Raw genomic sequence first — 22,009 nt, 5'->3', positions numbered from 1 at the left:
AATCATTACATTACACACATTTGTACTGTATACCAGAGAGATCAGTTGCAGTAGTTTGGTAGAACTGTTATATTAACCACTCACAGGGAGCTATGCTGCTTAAGGCATATAAGAATTTCTCCCTGGCACCTCTGTATGTGACCAAAGGGAAGAGGTACACACAGAGCTTGAAGACCTCATCCAGCATCATTTATTTCCACATGGCAAATAGCAGCACTGGGACATAAAGAACATTCCGTCATGGAGATTAACCAGGGAAGAGACGAAACTCAACCATAATATGTAAAACAAAGTTCTTGCCCCATAGAATTGTACTGCATGTGTAAGGGTGAAGAACTAAAAAATAAAAAGTAGTATTAATTCTGTGAATGTTTGATTGTAAGAACAGGACAAATGCTTTATAAACATTCACAAAGGGTCATGCTCAGTACAAGTGAAAGGGCAAATCTGTGAGTCATGAGTGTACCATATCTTCATTTAGCGGACAGAGTTAAGGATCTTTCAGTGTGTTTCCTGTTCTTCAGAACTGTGACTCCTTCTGAGTTTGGGAAGGGTTTCATCTCAGTTGACTTAAACCAACAGTATAAACAGATACTGAACTTATCATCAGGACTCCCTTTATAGCCGGTGGGGAAAAACAGACACTTGAAGACGTCTGTATAAGGAGGAAATAAATTGTCTCTATTTCTTTTGATTTATTAAGGGACTCTAGATAACTAGTTTAGATGTTCATGTCTACAGATGTTAATATATGGGCAAGATAATCCCACCTTTGATGTCAGAAAAGTCCTCAAAATATACCAGAAATCACGATCAGTTTTGATATTTGATTTCCTTTGGTTTCTTCCAGCAGTAAGAGAAATTCCATAGGAATTAGCACTCAGTTATGCATTGGCATTTTGCTCTGACATATGACAACATCTAGGTAAAGAATGTTATGTGATCCTCTCTGACAGACCTACAGAAGAGTGGCAAATATGCACTCCTGCGAGAAGCATGAAAAGAATGAGAGATGTAATCTATGATCCAATTTTTTTTTTATTTGTGGTGCACTGTGTTTACAGTAGTTTTATTTGTGAGAGAAAAGACAGCTGAGTCTTTCCCATTCTCCCTCAGGCCATATCCCACTCATTAGATATATAAAGACATTGTCTTTATATAAGAATGTTCTATATAAAAGAATGCTTTATAACTATCTAAAAGCAAATATGTAGTAACATGCCTATATTTTTTCCAGCCAAAGACTGGTTTCAAATGAACGCTGGCTGAAAGTCAGTCCAATTCACAGCTACTACATGTCTCCTTCAGCTCAGTGAGCACTGGCATGGTAGAAAGCTTTTCAATCAACTAATCCAACATCCACATAATATGTTTAGTTCTGAGCATTAAGTCATCATTTAGGGGACAGAATTAAGAATCTTTCACTGTGTTTCCTGCTCTTCAGAGCTGTGATTCCTTCTGAATTTGGGCAAGGTTTCATCTCAGTTGACTTTAAACAACAGTACAAACAGATACTGAACTTATCATCAGCACAGAGCGCTTTCTAGGGAGTTGAACTGGTTTAGGTATACCATTTTCAATTTGCTTCCCAAAAGTATTTACCATGCATTAGTCTGAATAAAAGTCAGATGACCTTTTACACAACCAGATTTGTGAAAATTTTATAATTTATACCAATTTTATAAGAAAGAAATTAGAAGACTCAGTCAGCCTTAAGAAAAACTGTGTTTTCAGCACTTGGGGAACCCTTTTCAAATTACTTTACATTACTTATCACTTTCCACTATTCAGATTGCTAAGACCAAATTTCAGCATAACTCAAGTGAGGAGGTATGACTTGAATTAGTTTTAGAATCCTTAAATTAGTCCTTAGCTTCAATGATAGAAGAATCATTGTTCTCTTATAAGCAGAATTGCCATAAAGGTTTTGAAGTGGACTGTCAAGGAAACTGGGCTGAAATATTGGTGGATATTATGGTACATATTACAGAAATTTTACAAGAGTATCATGATGCTGATTTTACTGATGACTATGGGTGTACCACAGATAATGTCAAAATTATTCTGCACAAATACTACCTTAGTACTGTAATATCTACAATACTATACTTATGTTCTGTGATGCACGGTTCAGCCTAGTATTATCTATCCGCTCTTTGTCCCTGCCTCTTCCTTTTCTTCCACACATCTCCTGCTCAAACCTGGCATAGAGCTACCAGCATGGTCTTTCCCCATCCCCTCCTTTCTATTCTCTGTCCTTCAGTGAGGTACCAGGGCAAGGCAGACTCACGGCTACCACATCTAATTTCAGACTTTGATTTATACTTTGAAGGCTAAGGATGTAACCTTCTAAATTTGTTAGTAGTCCTGTTTAATGTGACTGTGAATATTCTCTGAGAATAAAACTCACACCTAATTAGATGTGGAAGAGTCTCATTTTCCTTCTTAGTCTCTCTTTCCTTCTTACCTTCTTCAATTGCTCTCTATTATGTTAGCTCTGCAGTTCACAGTCTTTTCATATGTTATAATTTTGGCTACATGCTCTTCAAATATATCTTTCTCTATTTTAAACTTGCATATTGTGTGTTTTAGTTTGTGCTTCATTCCATTGCCACTATTATTATGTTTATATTAAAAATAAAGATGTTGTTCAAACAAATAGTGAAATATTTCAATTACCTTGAATCTTCCTATTAAACACAACTGTTTTTCATCCTTGTGTTCTTGCTTTCCCTTTAACAACACTCACTGTAAGAAAGCCTTAAATGATAATTAGGCCTCAGCATTAGGGAAAATTTACTTTAAATACGTAATGCTTTGGCTAATGAAACAAAGTCTACAACAGAATTATGGCAGAGGATAAGCTGTCAAATCAAATATTTGCAATGAAGCAAGGGAAGATACCCTTAGAAATCTGTAAATATTGTACCTTATCACAGTCTTATGCAGCAAGGCGTACTTTGCCTTCAGCTCAGCTACTTTGCTGCCTGGAAGTTTTCCAGAAGAAAATAGCTAGGGAAGGGAAACAGACAATTATAAAATTTATTAAGCATTAACATTTTCATTATGCTGAAAAGTTTTGTAACTATTGTTGGCAGCCTCTTAGTTTGTTCAGTTTTTGGTGACATACCAAATGGAATACACAGATGAAAAATGCTTTTTTTACCTAAGAATTTAAAGCATAAACAAAACAGTATAAAGACTGTATCTGTCATAACTACAGTATTGCCTGCACTCCTATCTCTTTTCTGATCTCCCTTCTACATTGATATTTCATGATAATTCTCTCTTGACTTTGTGTTCAGGCCCTAAGTCATCAGTTTTCCATGTTGCTTATATGATGGTTCAAATCTGGTTGTAAAAAGAGGAGCTTGGCTCAAGCTAGATCACCTCCAGGTCACAGAGCTCATTGCCTTACATGCCTGTGCAGGTCCTTCATGGCAAACACCAACAGCAAACCACTCCACATATTTACTACTACAAAAACAATACATATGTGATGCAGCTTACCCTCTTCTTAGGTGGTTCCTCAGGTGTCTTGAGGGAGGTAATTTGGGCCAATGAGGAAAGCCAGTCTTTCTTGATACAAATAGGAAATACAACAGAGAGCCCAGTTTTGCCACTGGGAAAAAAATCACAACAGCAATATGACACTATCTCCTAGGATATTTCTTTAGAAAACCCTTCCTTCCCCTCTTTTGGTTATAGGTAAGAAGAACCATGTAAATCCAGTTTAAAAACTTGAGGTGGTCTTGCTCTACAAAAGTCCATATCTAGCCTTTCGGGGCAGCATACCAAATCAGCAATCTCTTTTATGGGAACCTGCCAAGAAATGCAGTTGTGCATATCTCAAAGAAACAAAGTTATTACAGTACCCAAAGAAGCCAAAAGTCATACTTCAATCCTTATGTTTGATAAGGTTTCCAGAGAAAGGCCCTCCTTCTGGGCTGAACTAAAGGTAATGTAAGAGATTCATATGCGGGCTATTCTGTAGATGCCCCTTTCTTGAATATCCAGGAGAAACTGTCCAGGACAAATCCTATGGTCAGGAAGCAGAATTTAAGTTAATATGCTAATGGAAGTATCCATTTTGTTGGTAGCTACTTAATTTTTTAAGATTTGCTGCAAAAGATTTCAGGGCAGCTAAGCTTATCTTTGATTTTTGTAGCCCTGAGAAAAGGAAAGCAGATCTGTCTTTCATTTGTTTGTGTGAGATTAAAGATAAACAGCTCTCTAATGTTTATTTTGGCATGCTTTATGAACCAAAGATACTGCTCAATTAAGCTCACATTACTAACTAGCTCTTCTGCAAGAAAGCAAATATTTCCCATCTGAGGCCACTTATTAGCCTCATGTGGAGGGATAGTTTTCCTGTTTGAGTGGTGTCTCACTATTGTCCTTCCTCTTGAACTATACCTGTAAGTTCTATTTTTTCTCACTGCTTAGCTTCTCACTGCACGCAGGCCATGTTTGACAATGTTCCTGCAGAAATAAATTTATTTGGCCTTGAAGCTGTGTGCTTTATATCCATAAACTTTTGAAGCATTTCACAGTTCAATTTCTGAGTTCAATTCAGAGCTAAGAGCTCCATGTTGATATGGCAGAGTGAAGACATCCAGCTCTGGGGACTGCAGAAGAGAGATTGTATGGCTAGTGTAACCAGCATGTCAAAAGGGGATGAGACCTCTGTGAAAAGTATCATCACAAGATCATCCTTGTTATCACAAGTTTAGCTGCAGAGCCATCAGAGAGTCAGCGCTGGGCTACCCTGATCCCAGGTTTTGTTATTAAATCCCAGCACACTGTTTGTTCCAAGATTCTTGGGAAGCGGGAATGACAAGAGGGGAAGGAAAGAGGCTACAACTTGAGGGGAAGAGAACTAGCTAATTGTGGGAGGGAAGGATTGTAGAAGGGAGGAAAAGCTTGAACCAACTGCAGAAAAACTGTATTTGTGGTGATAAGCCCAGATGAAAGATGATGCCTAAGATACATAGATACACAATGCATTTAAGTCTGCCTTCCCACAGGGCGATGTGGAAATAAAAAGAACTACAAAAGCTATATTGCCTGAATCAATGGATGCTCCCAGCAATTCACTGAATGCCTAGAACAGGAATAGAAGTTGTGACTCTTGCCTTGCACATTTCTATCATGCTGACAAACAGTAGATTTCCAGTCCCTGAATACACTGAGTATTGATAACAGAAATTAGGGACAGGATTGGAATGACAACAGATACCCACTCAGACACTGGAACTATGGTTGTGCACAGTCAGCGGAGTATGAGTACTAGCTCTTTGCAAAAGATATTGAAGATGGGTAGCAGTCTCATGCTTCCAGAGACGCTCTTCAACGGATGGCAGAGAGGACAGAGTCCTTGCAGTTTACCATCAGGTGGGCCAAGAAGTAAACATTTTTCTAGCCAGAATGACTTTGGTTCCCACTGATATTTAGGATGGAATTAGGGTCAAGAAATAACTTGTCACTCTGTCTTCTACAAAGGCTACTGACAGTCAGAAGTAAGCCTCCTCTTGTGGCTACAGAACATCCTCTAGCTCAACGGCAACAGCCTGAACAGGCAATAAGGAGGCTGAACGACCAAGGCAGACAGATTTTCTTTTATATAGGGTATAATGGCAAGGGGTGAACGCATGGAACTAACCTATTGCCATGGGATATAGAAACAAATACAATAGCAAGGAAACAGTAGCTTACTCCTGCCAACTGTAGGTGGATGACACTAGCTTAACCAGGGATGAGCTAAGATCTATAAAGAGCTAAGATCTTAAATATACAGTCACTAAAGACATTATAGACACTGTACCTAAATGCACCTCCTTTGAATTAGGCCAGCCCTAATGCTCTTATCTGTCTAGGACTGAATTTTCACTGCTTCCAACAGTTGGAGTGACAAATCTAAATCATTACCTTACACGTCTGACTGGACATCTATATTTCTTTCTTTGGAAACTTGTGACTAATGTCATACAATGACAGAGCCTACTTCAAACAAGAAGTTTTATTTAAAAGCTGGAAAAATGCACAAGCGATATCATCTACCCATACACAACACTCACCTGAATTTACCCTTGATTATACACTTTTACATGGGATTTGCTCTTGAGTTACAGGAACAACACAAAGCCAAATTACTTTTGTTTAACCAACAAAATTTTAGGATGCAGCCTGGTCTCAACTAACTTTTCAGAGAGTGCTCCTGCCAAACTTTTTTCTCTTTCTCAAGAAATGTCTTTTCTCTCTTAAAGTTGCATCTTCCTCATTTGAGTGTGAGTTAAAATTACTGCATATTTCAATGTTTTTTAGCAGAGGCATAAGCATTGCTACTACCCAAGACTGGATGTGCCCAGTGAGCAAGACAGACATGTGTTTATCTTCAACTGAAAATGATCTTGGATTAAGGTAAAGTTCAAATTTAAAGAACAATAGCTATTCTAAAAAAATTGTCCTGTGTAGTTGTGGAACTATTTAGGAAACAGTAAACAAAAAAATATTCCCTTGGAATATTTTACTGTTTATTCCATAGTATGCAAACAAGCCGATCTGGCCTTCCTGGCTTGTAATCACAGACCTGGCATCTGTGGGGATATACAGGCATACCTCGGAGATATTGCGGGTTCGATTCCAGACCACTGCAATAAAGCAAATATTGCAATAAAGTGAGTCATATGAATTTTTTGGTTTCCCAGTGTGTATAAAAGTTATGTTTACACTATAGTGTATTCTATTAAGTGTGCAATAGCATTATGTCTAAAAAAACAATGTACATACCTTAATTAAAAAATACTTTATTGCTAAAAAGTGCTAACCATCATCTGAGCCTTCAGCGAGTCATAATCTTTTTGCTGATGGAGGGCCTTGCCTTGATGTTGATGGCTACCGACTGATCAGGGTGGTGGTTGCTGAAGGCTGGGGTGGCTGTGGCAATTTCTTAAAATAAGACAGCAATGAAGTTTGCCGCATCGATTGACTCTTCCTTTCATGAAGGATTTCTCTGTAGCATGTGATGCTGTTTGATAGCATTTTACTCACAACAGAACTTCTTTCAAAATTGGAGTTAATCCTCTCAAACCCTGCTACTGCTTTATCAACTAAGTTTATGTAATATTCTAAATCCTTTGTTGTCATTTCAACAATGTTCACAGCATCTCCACCAGGAGTAGATTCCATCTCAAGAAACCACTTTCAATACTCATCCATAAGAAGCAAACTCCTCATCCGTTAAAGTTTTATTATGAGATGGCAGCAATTCACTTCTAATTCTAGTTCTCTTGCTGTCAGTTCTAGTTCTCTTGCTGTCAGCCTGTCCTTTGAAGCTTTGAAGCCAGGCATCGACTTGTCCTCTCTAGCTATGAAAGTCCTAGATGGCATCTTCTTAATATAAGACAGTTTTGTCTACATTGAAAATCTGTTTAGTGTAGCCACTTTCATCAATTATCTTAGCTAGATCTTCTGGATAACTTGTTGCAGCTTCTACATCAGCACTTGCTGCTTCACCTTGTACTTTTCTGTTATGCAGACAGCTTATTTCCTTAAACCTCATGAACCAACCTCTGTTAGCTTCAGACTTTTCTTCTGCAGCTTCCTCACCTCTCTCAGCCTTCATAGAATTGAAGAGAGTTAGGGCCTTGCTCTGGATTAGGCTTTGGCTTAAGGGAATGGTCTGATCTTCTGTCCAGACCACTAAAACTTCCTCCATATCAGCAATAAGGCTGTTTCGCTTTCTTATCATTCGTGTGTTCACTGCAGTGGCACTTTGAATTTCCTCCAAGAGCTTTTCCCTTGCATTCACAACTTGGCTAACTGTTTGGCGCAAGCCCATCTTGGCTTTTGCCATGCCTTCCTCACTAAGCTTCATCAATTCTAGCTTTTGATTTAAAGTGAGAGATGTGCGACTTTTCCTTTCACTTGAACATTTAGAAGCCATTGTAGGGTTACTAAAATTGCCCTGATTTCAATATCGTTGTGTCTCAGGGAATAGGGAGACCGAAGGAGAGGGAGAGAGATGGGGGAACAGCCAGTCGGTGGAGCGGTCAGAACACTCACAACGTTTATCGATTAAGTTTGCCATCTCATATGGGCATGGTTCGTGGCGCCCCAAAACAATTACGATAGTGACATCAAAGATCACTGATCACGGATCACCACAACAGATATAATAATAATGAAAAAACATTATTTACTTAACTAATGGCTTGAAATACTGAGTCTTACCATGCAACCTTCAAAGTAAAATATAAAGTAATTCACCTTTTGCTCTTTTGTTTGCATCCATTTGGCTTTGGAAGAAGTTGTTGGAATCAGAAATTAAATCATGCCACTAATTTTGTGTGTCTGTGCTTACAGTGGATTTTGTCCACTGAATGGTAGATAAGATATAATGGGCATTCTGGTCCTATTTAGCCTTTAACAAAATCTGGTATAGCCAGTACAATAGCCAACAGGAAAAAAAAATTAGACTTTGAGTAATTTAGCTGAAATTTAAGGTTCTGAATTGATTAGCCAGTATATGATTAACAAATACATTGTAGAATAAATCCAGAATAATTGTAATAAAATGAAAACAAACAGCCTTAACTCTCTCATTTTCCACTGATTTGTACTAGGCATGGTTAATTGCATAAAATTGAAAAAAAATTCTATTTGGATTTTGCAGATTGCACAGGTAATATGGAATTGTGCAAGGAAAAAAGCATATATTGATGCATATATATCAATACAAAATAACTTTTCTTTGTAATATCTTGGAAGAAATAACAGTTTGCAAAAGACACTAAAATTCTTAGGTGAAGGCCATTTTTTGTGAAGGGAAAACACGTCCCAGATATCCATATTTTCTAGAATTTACCCCAAATACTGTCATGAGTCCTGATATGCCCTAATTTGCCTTTTAATTCTGTGTAAACAGTCCTCCCTCCATTGGCTCACAGACTTATTCTATTCTGAAATCAGGGAAATGGGTAATATTTCTAATAGAACCTATAAAGTAGTAGAGTGTAAAATATTAATTATTCTTAAGACAGAGGAGTTACACTGGTGTAAACAGTGAAAAAGTCTACTGGAAACATTATATGCATTTATTGAGTTTTTGGATGCCATTTGCCTCTTTAAACTACAGGTTTCACATTTGGATCTCAGATTTAGCAGAGAAGTGTATAAAAATTCCTGCAACCAGGTGCCATAATATAAAATAGTTACACAGCTTTATTTCTCAAGCACAGCATTAGCTTTCTTTTTTAAATATTGCAAGCTAAATTGGAACTGGAATTCATAAATATTTCTCTTTACCTCTATTTCTGGATGTTTGCAGTGGATGAGTCATATTTTCCTTTGATATTCGATCTAATTTGAATTATCTTCATCTTTGTCTTTAGTAACATATCGGGCATGTTTTAACATAGGATAAGTAATAAAATTCATTCTTAAATTGCAATAGAGAAAAAGCATAATGATTTTACTTCTATATCGCTAAGTGATATTGGCTATGGGCATAGATAGAACGCTTCCTAGCCTTCACACTTTAATTTATGGGGCTCTTTCCTAGCTATGTCACGGTAAAAATTACAGACTGCTAACATGAGTTAAATATATCGAGGTTTAAATACACAAATATATATAAATCACAAGTATACACACACTTTCTTTTATTAAGCTATATCTACAGTCAAATTCTAAAGATCCTGCTCCATTTCATTTATCACTAAGAACTATGACACATAGTCTGATCATTGCAATCATTGCAATAGTGTAAATACAGACTAGTCCTGCTGCTGCTATTCACCAGTATAATTAAAAACTGCATCTGACTTGGATCTGATTATCTTAATTCTGTAAAAATGTTTGTCTATTATATCTATGAGGGGTTAAATAAAATCAATACTATTTTCATAATATCCATTATAAAAATAATATAAAGAACATTAATACAGCCATGTTTTAAAATGCAGCACAATAATTCAAAAATCCAGTTGAAATGGATTAAGTGAATATTCACTTCCCTCATAATTTTCACCTAATCCAAAGTAAGTTTGATTTTGGAGGCAATCTTTTCATATAAAATGTTTAACAAAGCTTAGCAGTACATATTACTAAAATATATATCAAAAGATGGACTTTCTACAAAGATATTAGGGTCTGTCATAACTCATCCTGAGAGCAAAAAAAGTTATTTGCTGGTTTAAATAATTAGTGATAGTCCACCTCACAATGATCCTGGTCAGGTAGCATTTATAAATAAAGCAGTAGTTATAGAAACTTTAAAAGGCTAGCATTCCAAAGCTGCAAGCAGCTTTAATATACCCATCTAGGAACATAAATTTTAATATAAGAAGGTTTAATGGAAGTTCAGAATTGTCTGACTGGTTCTTAATAAATGGCCGTAAAACCACAGTCCCCAGAGATAAAAAAGCCACTGTGATTGAATTGAGGTATAATAGCAATAAAAAACTAAATCTCTCCATATAAAGGATAGGGGAAAAAGATGTAAATTGAGCTAAATTATGGTATAAGTTAAAGTTTGAAGGCAATAGATAAGGGAAACCAAGGAAATTCATGAAGCATCAGTGATCAAAGGAGATAGAAATAAGAAGGGCTTTAAACAGATATTAAAAAAAATCTGAGAAATCCATGGTTCAGGTGTATGTATATTGCTACATCATGACAGTAAAATTCTAAGTTGATATAGGGTTGCAGAAAAGGCAAAAACATCCAATAATGACTGAAAGGCATTGTGTATGACAGGAATTAATTTTTGAAGATTTTTTTTTTACTCATGTTCTGGCAAATTCTAAAGCCATAGTATGTAAAAAGCCATATGGAAAAAAATATTCTTGTATCAAACAATTCAGTATTTCAGTACAGTACATAATTTATGTAAGAAAGTAGTTAAAAATATAAATATGCATGACAGAGGATGGTATGGAAGTAGATGTCTTGTACCAGGTATCTAACACCTCTGAAGTCCAGAAAAGAGATACTTGCAGAGAGCTTTCACATCTCGTAAAGTCAGCATTAAAATCCCTAGGTTCCTGGGAAGTCTGGTGCCCAGGGTCTTGCAAAGATTACTCCCCCTCAAAAAACAACCCTCAAAATGACCCATCTTACCTATGTAACACAAGACTCCACTTGTGGAGAAGATGAATTACTGTAATTCCTAACAATTGCTACACAGAAATTCAACACAGGAAATTCCTAACTTGTTTTATTATTGGTAAGAATGCTTGGGTTTAAACAACCTATGCTTGAAGAAGCCCTAGTGTTAATTAAAAAGCACAGTATACTTTGGCAGCAGTGACTGTGATGAGTATTACACCTTCTAGATTTCAACCTTGGCAAGTACTCTTGGAAATTAGTTTAAAAATGTCATCATTCAAGAACACACAAATAAAACAACTAATGATAAAATAGTCAATGGTATTTACATATATACATACATTCACACACACAAGCAAACATAAAATTTCTAAATCAGGGTTTGTGATAATTTTCATAATTTTAATCTGGTCTGTTGGACCTGCAATAGTCACATATTTCTGTAAAAAAAGTTGCCTAATAGACAATATCCCAAGACTAATATCCCAAGTTTAAAAAAGAAGTTACATTTCACCTCCCCTTACACCCTGCCCACCACCTAAGATGTTCATTTGTAGCTGCTCATCCACAGTTCATTTTGTTGCTTGTAAGTGCTCATGTTGCTGGAATAAGAAAAATGGTAGTTCTCTTTAGTTATCCTAATAATTTGCTACATTGAAAACAAGAAAAAGAACCAATGAAGATGGAGAAGTGAGAAAAAAAGAACTTGTGTGCTCGACAGGTCTTTTGCAGTCCTGTGTTAACTATGACGCTCTGGAAAGAATTGAGGTCATTTTGTTATACTGGCAGTGGATGATCTCAAGCCTGGAGTTTTGAATATAGTCACATAATTATTCTTAAACTGTTGAGTCTTCTGAGCTCTCTCCATGTGAGTTGCTTTTCTCCTTTCCTTAGCTTTTCTTTCTTATTATACAATGAACTGGGACCCCACAAATTTTTAAACACACCCAAAATTGATAGATCATCTGGGTAAACTAAAATAAATTTTCTGTATTTAAATGAAGAATTATTGGAAAGTTGGATGCTAGTAGGTGGTTGTTTGGCAACTTCTTTTTGCTTTCTCCTTGTACTCCCATAAATGTAATTATATAAAAAGTGTGTATCTTATTACTGTGTTGACTTGCATCTTTCCCTTTCAATATAACTTTTCTGTTATGTTTACTTTATCCTATTAAGCTACCCCTTCTTTTACTTACACTTATTTTTAACTGATTAACACCTTACACTCCATTGAGTGTAAACTTCTAACTTTGTTGCATCTTTCCAGGCTATTTGGCTATCTGAGGCTTTGCTTTTCTACCAGAAAATAAAAGAGTAAATAAATTTGTTTCTTTCAGTCAGTGGAAAGTCCATGAAATAATAGTACTGAAAACTCTAAGAACTATAAGGTTCTCAGTTTTGAATTTTATGTCTTTTTCATGTCTTATTTTGGAGCTCTCCAGAAATGAAAAGAATTTAGCCAAATTTCAAACTGAGTAAGATTATGTAATTTGAATATTGGTCTAGGGCTTTGCATGCTTCTCAAGAAACACACTGTGAAAAGTATGGAAGATCAATATAGCCACCATCAAGACAACACGTACTGTGTTAATATCAGTTACTCATAATCATTATGAAAGTGAAACATCTGAAGGCTTCCTAGGAAAGACTTAATTTTAACATTCCCTAAAATCTCTGCATTTCAGAGAAATGATGGAGCTAACACACATTTCTAATTATGTCTGCAGATATTGCAAAATAACTGAAATGTATTCTAAACTTCAACAAAATAATCTGAAGTGCCTGTACATTAATGGATGCAGCATGGGGAACAAACAGGAGGAATTAGAAGTCCATGTGCAGTTGCAGGGATACAATCTGATTGGGATCACAGCGACATGGTGGGATAGCTCACATGACTGGAGTGCTGTGACGGATGGATACAGGCTTTTTAGGAAGGACAGGCTAGGAAGGCAAGGAGGGGGAGTCATCCTTTATGTGTGAGAGCAATGGGAATGCATGGAGCTCTGCCTGGGGATGGGTGAGAGGCCAGATGAGAGCTTATGGGTCAGGATTCTGGAGGATTTGGTAGTGGGTACAGAGACCCTGGTAACACTGAAAAGGATAAGGTAATGAATACCTTCTTCACTTCAGTCTTTACTACTATGACTGGCCTTCAGGAATCCCAGGTCCCTTAGACCAGAGGGAAAGTCTGGAGAAGGAAGACTTACCCTTGGTGAAGGAGGATCAGGTTAGGGAACACTTAAACTGGACACACACAGTCAATTGGACCTTATGGGATGCACACACGAGTGCTGAGCAAGCTGGCTGATGTTATTGTGAGGCTACTCTTGATTATCTTTGAAAGGTTATGATGATTGGGAGAGGTTCCTGAGGACTGAAAGAAAGCAAATGTGACTCCTATCTTAAAGAAGGCCAAGAAGGATGATCCGTGAAACTACAGGCTGGTGAGCCTCATCTCGATCCCTGGGAAGGTGACAAGACATTGTCACACTGGAGCAAGTTCAGGGAAAGGCTACAAAGATGATTAAGGGACTGGACAATCTCTCATATGAGGGGAGGCTGAGAGAGCTGGGACGGTTCAGCCTGGAGAAGAGAAGGCTGAGGGGGGATCTTATCAATGGGTATAAATATCTGATGGGAGGGTACAAAGAAGACAGGGCCAGACTCTTGCAGAGGTGTCAAGTGATAGGACAAGAGGCAATGGACACAAAATGAAACAAAGAAAATTCCTTCCGAACAGAAAAAAACACTTCTTCGCTGTCAGAATGGTTGAACAATGGAACAGATTGCCCAGAGAGGTTGTGGAGTCTCCATTCCTAGAGGTATTCAAAACCTGACTGAGCACAATCCTGGGCAACCTGCTCTAGCTGACCCTGCTTGAGCAGGGGGGTTGGATCCAGAGGTCTGGATTCTGTGATTCTGTAATGGTATTTTCCACCTTTTATTTCTAAGCTGTAGGTTGTGTAATTATTTATAACAAGACATTATGACTACACTCACAGTTATTTTAACACACAGAATAATCCAGTAATTTATATTAATGTTGTTTATTTCAAACGTCTCCTCAAATGAGTCTTTTGTCTCATAATAGGACACAACAGAAAAATATCAAGGGATTAATGTATTTTATTGTTTGTATATACTCAGGATTTCAGTATAATATTAGCCACTTGGCAAGTAGCTCTTCTTGCCAAGCTGCTATGTGAGGTTTGGAATTTGCTCTTTATGTTGTTTATTTGAGGAATTATTTTTACTTCTTTTGGATATTATTTAAATGTTTAAACACTCAGGGAAGAAAAACAATACATGTTCCTCATAGAACAGGAAGCTTTGTGTCCTCTGTCAAAACCCTCAATGAGTCGACACTGTCTGGACACTTACCAAATAGCTCAAGTGTTTCTTAGTATGGGGAGACAGCAACACTGTACCTCCCTTTCACGTTTCATGGGCTATGTCTACATTGCAAAGGGAGGAACAGATATAAGCATGCTGAACCCATGTCATGACTCTTGCGTTTCTATCCACATTGCTGGCTATCAATCTCCAGAGCATCCATATCATCCTTTAGAGGAGCTGAGCTAGGGATATCTGTTCGTGCTTGGCTTGCCTGCACCTGGTACTTCCAAACTATCTGGACAAAAGTTTGGAGCCACAATACACTAAGTGAACTTAAGTTTTCTCCTCAAGTTCAGTCCATTGCTCAGAACAAAGTTCATAACTGAGCATGTGCTTGTGCTAAAACAGTGCAGAAGGGAGCTCAGCTTGAACTTGCATCACTCTCCACACAGAAGTAGAAAACAAGGATCATCTGCTCCAGGGTCTTAGCAACAGTGCTGCCATTCCTGCCATCAAACTACTGCCAGGTAACTGGCACACGCTCTTCTAAAGAGCTGTGTGTATGTGAGGATGAAGCTTCACAGATATGCGAAATTTGGAGCAAACGCATATGTGCATTTTGTAGAGGTCTGAACTACAAAGCTGATTTGTCTGCTTGTTTACTTCTTTATTGGCTTTGGATTTCAGAACGTTTAGACTGCATCTGGCTCATATTTCTAAGCTTTTTTGCACACAGTAACTTTTTAAACTGAATACTGAGATTGTTTTCAAAGGTTTTAAGGAGCAGAGCAAAAATTATGCACTCAGGATAACATTTCAGATGGGCAAATAAATTATTTTTAACCTCAGAGCATAAAAAGTTTACAATATTGAAGCGATAAGCAACCAATACAAAATAATTTAAAATCTAAAATATAGAGATATTTAGAGAAAAAATACTTTCTTTTCTTGAGGAAGGAGAAGCCAAAAGTGAAGGAACATAAGATCTTCTCCTCAGAGAGCTTCCTATATCCTTTCAGTTAAATGAATAGTCTTAAAAAATTTAAAATGCTTAAAATGATGTAATATATCATTAACAATAAAATGAAGAAAAATGCAGGATAATAACTTGGTTTCTAAAAGGCTAAATATAGTCTTTTAGAGTGTCCTCAATTTCTGAGAACTTCTGTGACTTCTCATTACTTTTCAAGATCACATCTTGGCTCCTTCGAGGTGGGTCATTCAGAAATGAAGAAACCCAAAAGTTTAATAAAATTAAAAAAATATAGAGCTAGCATTTGTCACCTGTGAGGCAATAGATTTCTTTCAAAAACACAAGAAAACTGCTCTAAAAATCCCCAATCCAGGTGTCACAGTTTAATGCTCTTAGGATTTCTGTGATAATTTCATCTGAATCCCTCAACAACACACAGCATAATTTTTACTTTTTTCACCACTTTTGGCACAGGACTTGAGGTATGGACTTTAATACCGCAAGACCAGACTGTTATATAGAACACAAAGCTCAGTATTGGAATCAGTGAGAAAATTCACACTGACTTTTATTAGAACGAGTCCTAAATCATTTGGAGCCAAAACCACCTACTTAACTCTGAATGCTTTTGCCAAATAAACTAATGTAAGGATAATGATTTAATGGCTTGCTAGATAAACAAATAGGTAAAAATCAACTGGCATTGTTCCAAATAACCTTTCCAAGCTTTTTTTTAATTCAATTCGAGAAAATGGTAAAAGAATAATGTAAATTAGACCAGTTCTACTTACCAAATGGCCTTACTTTTTCAAGCAATGAAATTTGGTCCAGAAAAACAATGTGAAAATTTCCCCATATACCTATGATGAAATCCCACTTCCATCCACTTTCAAGTGAGCTAGGATTTCTCCTGCAAATATTCTTTTCTAATATAAGGTCAAGATCAAATTCGTTTCAAATCAGACTGCATTAGAAAACAGTTTTCCAGGTAGGAGAAATAGTAAAATAGCCCATTTTGCCATATAGGGTAGTTCTCTCCACATATGCTCATGTCATTTGTAAGATCTAAAAGGCAAGGAATGAAATCAATTATTCCAATCTTTTTATTTTTTTCTCCTTTCTAATCTGTGAAGAGCCCTTATATTCTGGAAAAAACTCATTCTTTGTATTTTTTCCAGAAGTTTTATTTACATCATTTGCATTGCAACTACAGTAAAGCAAAAAATAATATACAGGAGGAGTAGAATCATAGAAAAATTTAGGCTGGAAGAAACCTCTGGATGTCATTTAATGCAACTTCCAGCTCAAAGCAGGGCTAACTTCAAGGTTAGACCAGACTACCTCAGGGCCCTGTCCTCTCAAGCTTTGTAAATACAGTGATTGAGTAAGAATGCAGTGATTGAATGGAAACTGCACCAGTTATAAAATAATCTCTGTAATCTGCTAGTGCACCAACAAATCTCTCTTTACCTTAGAGAAGATACTGATGGGTCCTGAAATACAGAGTCTAAGCAATCACTTACATCACTTCATCTCACTTTTGGATTTTTTCCAAAACCATGCAGCTAAAGACTCTGCAGTTCTTAGAATATCTGCATGCCACAGCATTGAGAATATTAGAAAGATAACCCAAAGACATTGAAAAAGAAAGCACAATGGCAAGTTAAACTACAGTGCATGACTGCAATCCATTGTCTTTAGACTGTAGGAAGAGTAAGGAAGGCAAAAAGAGATGACAAAAAAGAGGATAATAATTAGGCCAGTGTATTTAAGGTTCTAATTCTTTTTAATAATCCAATTTAACTGATAAAATTATTTCAGACTGCTTTCCAGAGTTTATAAGAAACAAGAAAGAAAGCTGCTGAGGCTGGCTTGAGTCTTTGGTCATAAGAATTAAGCCCTCTAGATATTTGTTAAATGGAGAAATCCTCTTACCTAACCTTTTAGCCATCTCCAAAGTAGTTGTCTAGTCTAGGCCAGTGCTTTAGGTTTCATGTACAGTCAGTGGGTTCCCCGGGTGTCCACCACAGGCACCTATTCCCGCAGGTGGGATGAACCTCCTTTTCAATGAGCCTCTCACTCACCTTTGACAATAGTGGGAGCCAGAGATGATTAACCAGCTCAGACTGGACACCAGATGTTTAGATGACCAAAGTTTTGTTTTTAAAGCGAAGTATTACATCACAATCTATATATGTCCAGTAAATATGTTCATTACACTTTTGGGAACTGGGAAACATGTAAAAGTACAGACAGGAATAGCAACACAGCAGATTTTTAGGGAAGAATATACATTGTTTAAGTAATCAGTCATTCTTCCAGAGAGAAAGGTTATGACGGTAAAAGGTAAAGAAAAATGTGGTGTGGTTTTTAAATTAACACTGTCAGTAGAATTGACAAATGAAAGGCGGAATCCCTCTCATCTCTAAGTACATACCCACTGACAGGGAGTAGATTTTGTAGGATATGTGTTGGAAATACACAGGGAAAGTCTTTTTACTAGCCTTTCTGAATAGAAAAAGATTTGACACTGAGTTTTCTCAACATTTAATTTAGGCAATAAACAATCATATCTGAACCCATGAGGCTATTAGTTGCACAAATGATTAAAGAAATTACATCATTTAGCTATGCACACAAATTTTCCATTTTCAAATTTAAAATTTTCCCTTCTTTTGAAGAGGATCTTTGGGAATTTTGAAAAACAAAATATGACATCTCCAGAAATCCTCAGAAGCAGATTCCAAAAATACCCCAACTCCTTAAATAATGCAGGAAACTGGTCAAGTGAACATTTCAGATAATCTTACAAATAAATTATACAAATAAAATATATCTGCTGTCAGCTGATAAAAAATAGAGACTACTTATATATACATAATTTAAGTTACCAAATAAGGCTGAAAAGAGGTCATTCATATGACCTAACTTGGGATGTCCACAATGTAGACATGTGTGCTAATCATATAAGTTACTTTTAAAGTTGATTTTTAACGTCCTGATGTTCGTCATAAACATCATTTCCAATTCATTCAAACATTTCAAACCACTCTTCTATTCTTTCAACTACCCTTCTGTTCTCTCCCGATGTTTATGATGAGCAAAATTAGCCCGAAGCAATAAGTGTATAAAATCACATTCATAGGTAAATCTGTCCTCTCTTCAAAGTGCTACTTTTACAGAAAAAAATCAACTTCCTGAACCATTTTTATTTGGAAACTAAAATAATTTAATTATTTTTAAAAAGTGATATTTGTACATCACCAAGTGCTTCCCAAATTATTTTGCCCTCTTTCCTATGCCAAGAAAACTTTAAACATAATGAATAAGATTATATGCACTTTTAAAATACAGCATATCATTATTTAACAAAGTGAGGGTGTAAGCTTTATGACACTCTCACTTCATTGTCTACAGGAAAATGACTTAGTATTATAAGTGGTTCAGTATCATGGATAACAGTACAGTTAGAGTTGGTTCCACATACAACAAAGCCAGTAACTCAGTAGAGAAAAGTCAAACACTAAAAAAATGAGCCTGAGAAATGATGGTACTCATTTGTATTTTGATATAGAGTCTTTATACCAATACAGCATCATTGAAAGACTCACAGTCTACTTACTATAAAGTAGAGCACTTCACATTAAAAAGTTACATGCAGATGATGGTACATAAGCAAGACAAAACTGAGAGTGGGGGTAAAGTAAGGGCATACATGAAAAACATTAACTATATAGTCCTAACTATAGTTACGACAGATATAGCCCTGTATTGCATTAAATGGAATTTCTGCAATTTTACTTTTTTAATTATGGATGGATCAGTCCGGCATCTTATAATGAAAAGCAAACTGCTGAAAGCCTTATAAAACTAACAAACAACTAACTAGGAAAATAATATCATGAACTCTTTCCCAAGGCATAGTTAATAACTGTAGCGTTATACCCCAGTTCATGGGAGAAGGCAGTCCCTATATAGAGAATATTAAAGTCAACCTCCATCAAGACGATATAAAGGTCAGCAAATGCTGCGTCTGGTAGCCAATTCTGTTTGGTATGGCTCAGGTAAGAGGGGGAATAAAGGCCTGGGAAGGTAGACTCTGCAGGAAAGGAGAAGACTTTCCCGCTGTCACTTGATTGGCCATGAACCTCAGGAGCATACTGAGTCTTCAGGACAGTCTTACACTAGCTGGTTTCTCTGGAGCAGGCTTTTGTAGGCATCAAAAAGGAATTTTCCTGGAAAGGCTATACAGACACAGCAGGGAAGGGCTTTTGCCTTAGGAATGCCATTTTTCTTAGATTGTCTTCTGGTTTATTTTCTCCATGTATTTGACCAGCTACAGGTCTTCTGGGGCTGTAGATAAAGGAGAACGCTCAGCAGTAACATCTAGGTTTGAGGCAGGCAGATGTTCAGATCTTTTGGGGAAAACAAAATGAAAATCCAGGAACTTGGTATCATTGATCTCTTTCTTTCTTTAAAAATACGTTCCTTCTCTTAAAAGAAGGATGTGATATTCTTTGACTGCATGTATTTTGGTGGTACCAAAATGGTACCATCCATTACACTGCTCATTAATCTTTAACATTTCTGTAACTAATGTTACAGAATATACAGTTAATGTAAGTAACTAATGGTTGTAGCCCAAAGTCTAATTTTTAAGATCTTTTTATTTATAAAACAAAGACTAATTTAAATAGATAGTGAATCCATGCAGCTACTTGTTCTATGTAATCTGTATCTGGATAATCACATTAAAAATTGAACTCATATGGAATAGGACTGCCTCCCTTTTAGTCCTCTGATGTGTTCTCTTATAAGAAAGTTGAACAGGCAGTCCCAGAATCCAGTGCACAACATAGACACTGCTTTCATAAAGAAATACTACTGAATAAAAGAAATAAAATAATTGAGTTAATCAGAAGGAATCCTAAATCAGAATTTGTTTCTAGTATGGGGTTCTGGTATATATCCCACATGGTAAGAAAATATTACTCCTATGCTGAACCCTAACATATCCCACCTCTGCCACCAAACTGGCTTATATGAACAGGCCCAGATCTGCTTCAGGTTTGTTCACATCATTCATTTAAACTGCTTAAACAAACAAATGTTTTGCAGCAGCTCTGCTGCAGGAGATGGTAACTCACAGCAGAAAGCCGGAAACCAAACAGATGACAAGCTGTAGTGTTTTAAATTGTCACAGTCACTAGTTAAATGAACATCTGCTTGCAGTCTTACCTTTCTTGTTTTCTATTTGACCTACATTCTACGATCTGCTGGAAAAAAACCCTTGCTCTAAAAAATCATGGGAAATGGTTCATGCCACTATTGATAAACTTTGAATAAACAGTCCTAACACAAGTATGTTAAACCAAAATATATTGCAGTGTTAAGTTAGTTTAACCTTCCAACCAGTCAGTAGTTCTGGGAACAGAATTAAAATATGTAGAATTTAAGAATTTCATGAGCTCTCAGTTATTTTCTTTATGATTGGGAAGATATGTCTTTAAGATTAAGATCAGTTCACTGAAGGAAAAAATAAATTATTTAATAAAAATTAAAAGAGATGAAAAGCTATAAGAAAGAGACCTTTAACCAAATATAAGACCTTGATAGAAAATTCTCATTTGTGGTCATCAGCTGTTAATCAGTTAGATCTTTTTACAGTTTAAAAAAAAAATCTTAAAGATTGTTTCTGCTTTGGTTTAACTATTATACATAACACTCCGGAAAACTGATGTGGAAAAAAGGGATCTGGAAAAGCTCCATTTGGGAAAAACTCCATGCCTGTAAATAAACTCTGCAGTTCTCGACTTTGATCTAATCCAATATTTCTGCCATTGGTGAAGCTGCACCAGTATCCTACAGTATCAGACTGTTCAGTGACCCTTCCAAGGGCAAGGATTTCTTGTGAAAAACACAGTTTTGAAAGTTTGCTTCACTTATCCCTAGGAAGCTGAAGAGGTACAAAACACAAAAAAGGCAGGGGTGTAATACTACTTCTAGCTCCCGAGGGAAGAATAGATACTTGACACGTTGTGAATGGGAAGAAAAACCAATCCTCAATTACAACACTTCTCCACAACAACGTGGGAGAAGCATACAGATATCTGATGGAGAAATGGGTCTTTCAGGCTCCAACAGACTGCTGATAGCATATCAGCAGAGCATCAGACTAAAAAGATCAGGAGGACTGCGGAGCATCTCAAGAAGATTACAGAAAGCTCATCCAAAGGAGGAAGTTAATATCCCAAATCAAAGATACACTGGGGACCAAGGAATGATTGTCTTAGGACAAAGATGTTTAAAAGGCTTAGATACTTTACATTACTATCTGAACTTCCTTTTCTTTGACATTCACCATTACTAGAAATTTCCACCCTTCTTGAAGTCTCTCAGTTCTAATGATTTTTAGGTTTCCAGGGCAGCACAACAATCACAAAGGATAATAATATTTGATACACACTTAAAGCCTTTCAAGCCAATTCATAAGACATGGACTACCAAATATCATTACTACTAATTTTACAGATACAGAATAGTTTGTCCAGTAGCAAGTCAAACAGGAAATAGGCAGCAGAGCTGGTA

The 22,009-nt window shown here is 36.6% G+C and overlaps 1 protein-coding gene across 1 annotated transcript in view; it reads right to left on the bottom strand.

Annotated features, from left to right (window-relative positions):
- CCDC146 (coiled-coil domain containing 146) overlaps window positions 1–22,009 on the bottom strand; it is an 82,472-nt gene that overhangs the window by 40,576 nt on the left and 19,887 nt on the right. Inside the window, exon 2 of the mRNA XM_067316787.1 lies at window positions 2,930–3,012. Within this exon, the coding sequence (XP_067172888.1) occupies window positions 2,930–3,012 (83 nt within the window). The remainder of the gene's footprint in view (window positions 1–2,929; window positions 3,013–22,009) is intronic.

The sequence above is a fragment of the Apteryx mantelli genome, chromosome 1 (assembly GCF_036417845.1).
Source record: "Apteryx mantelli isolate bAptMan1 chromosome 1, bAptMan1.hap1, whole genome shotgun sequence".
NCBI classification, from domain to species: domain Eukaryota; kingdom Metazoa; phylum Chordata; class Aves; order Apterygiformes; family Apterygidae; genus Apteryx; species Apteryx mantelli.
Note: the sequence above shows the minus strand (reverse complement) of the source record. Positions and strands in the feature narration are given on the sequence as shown.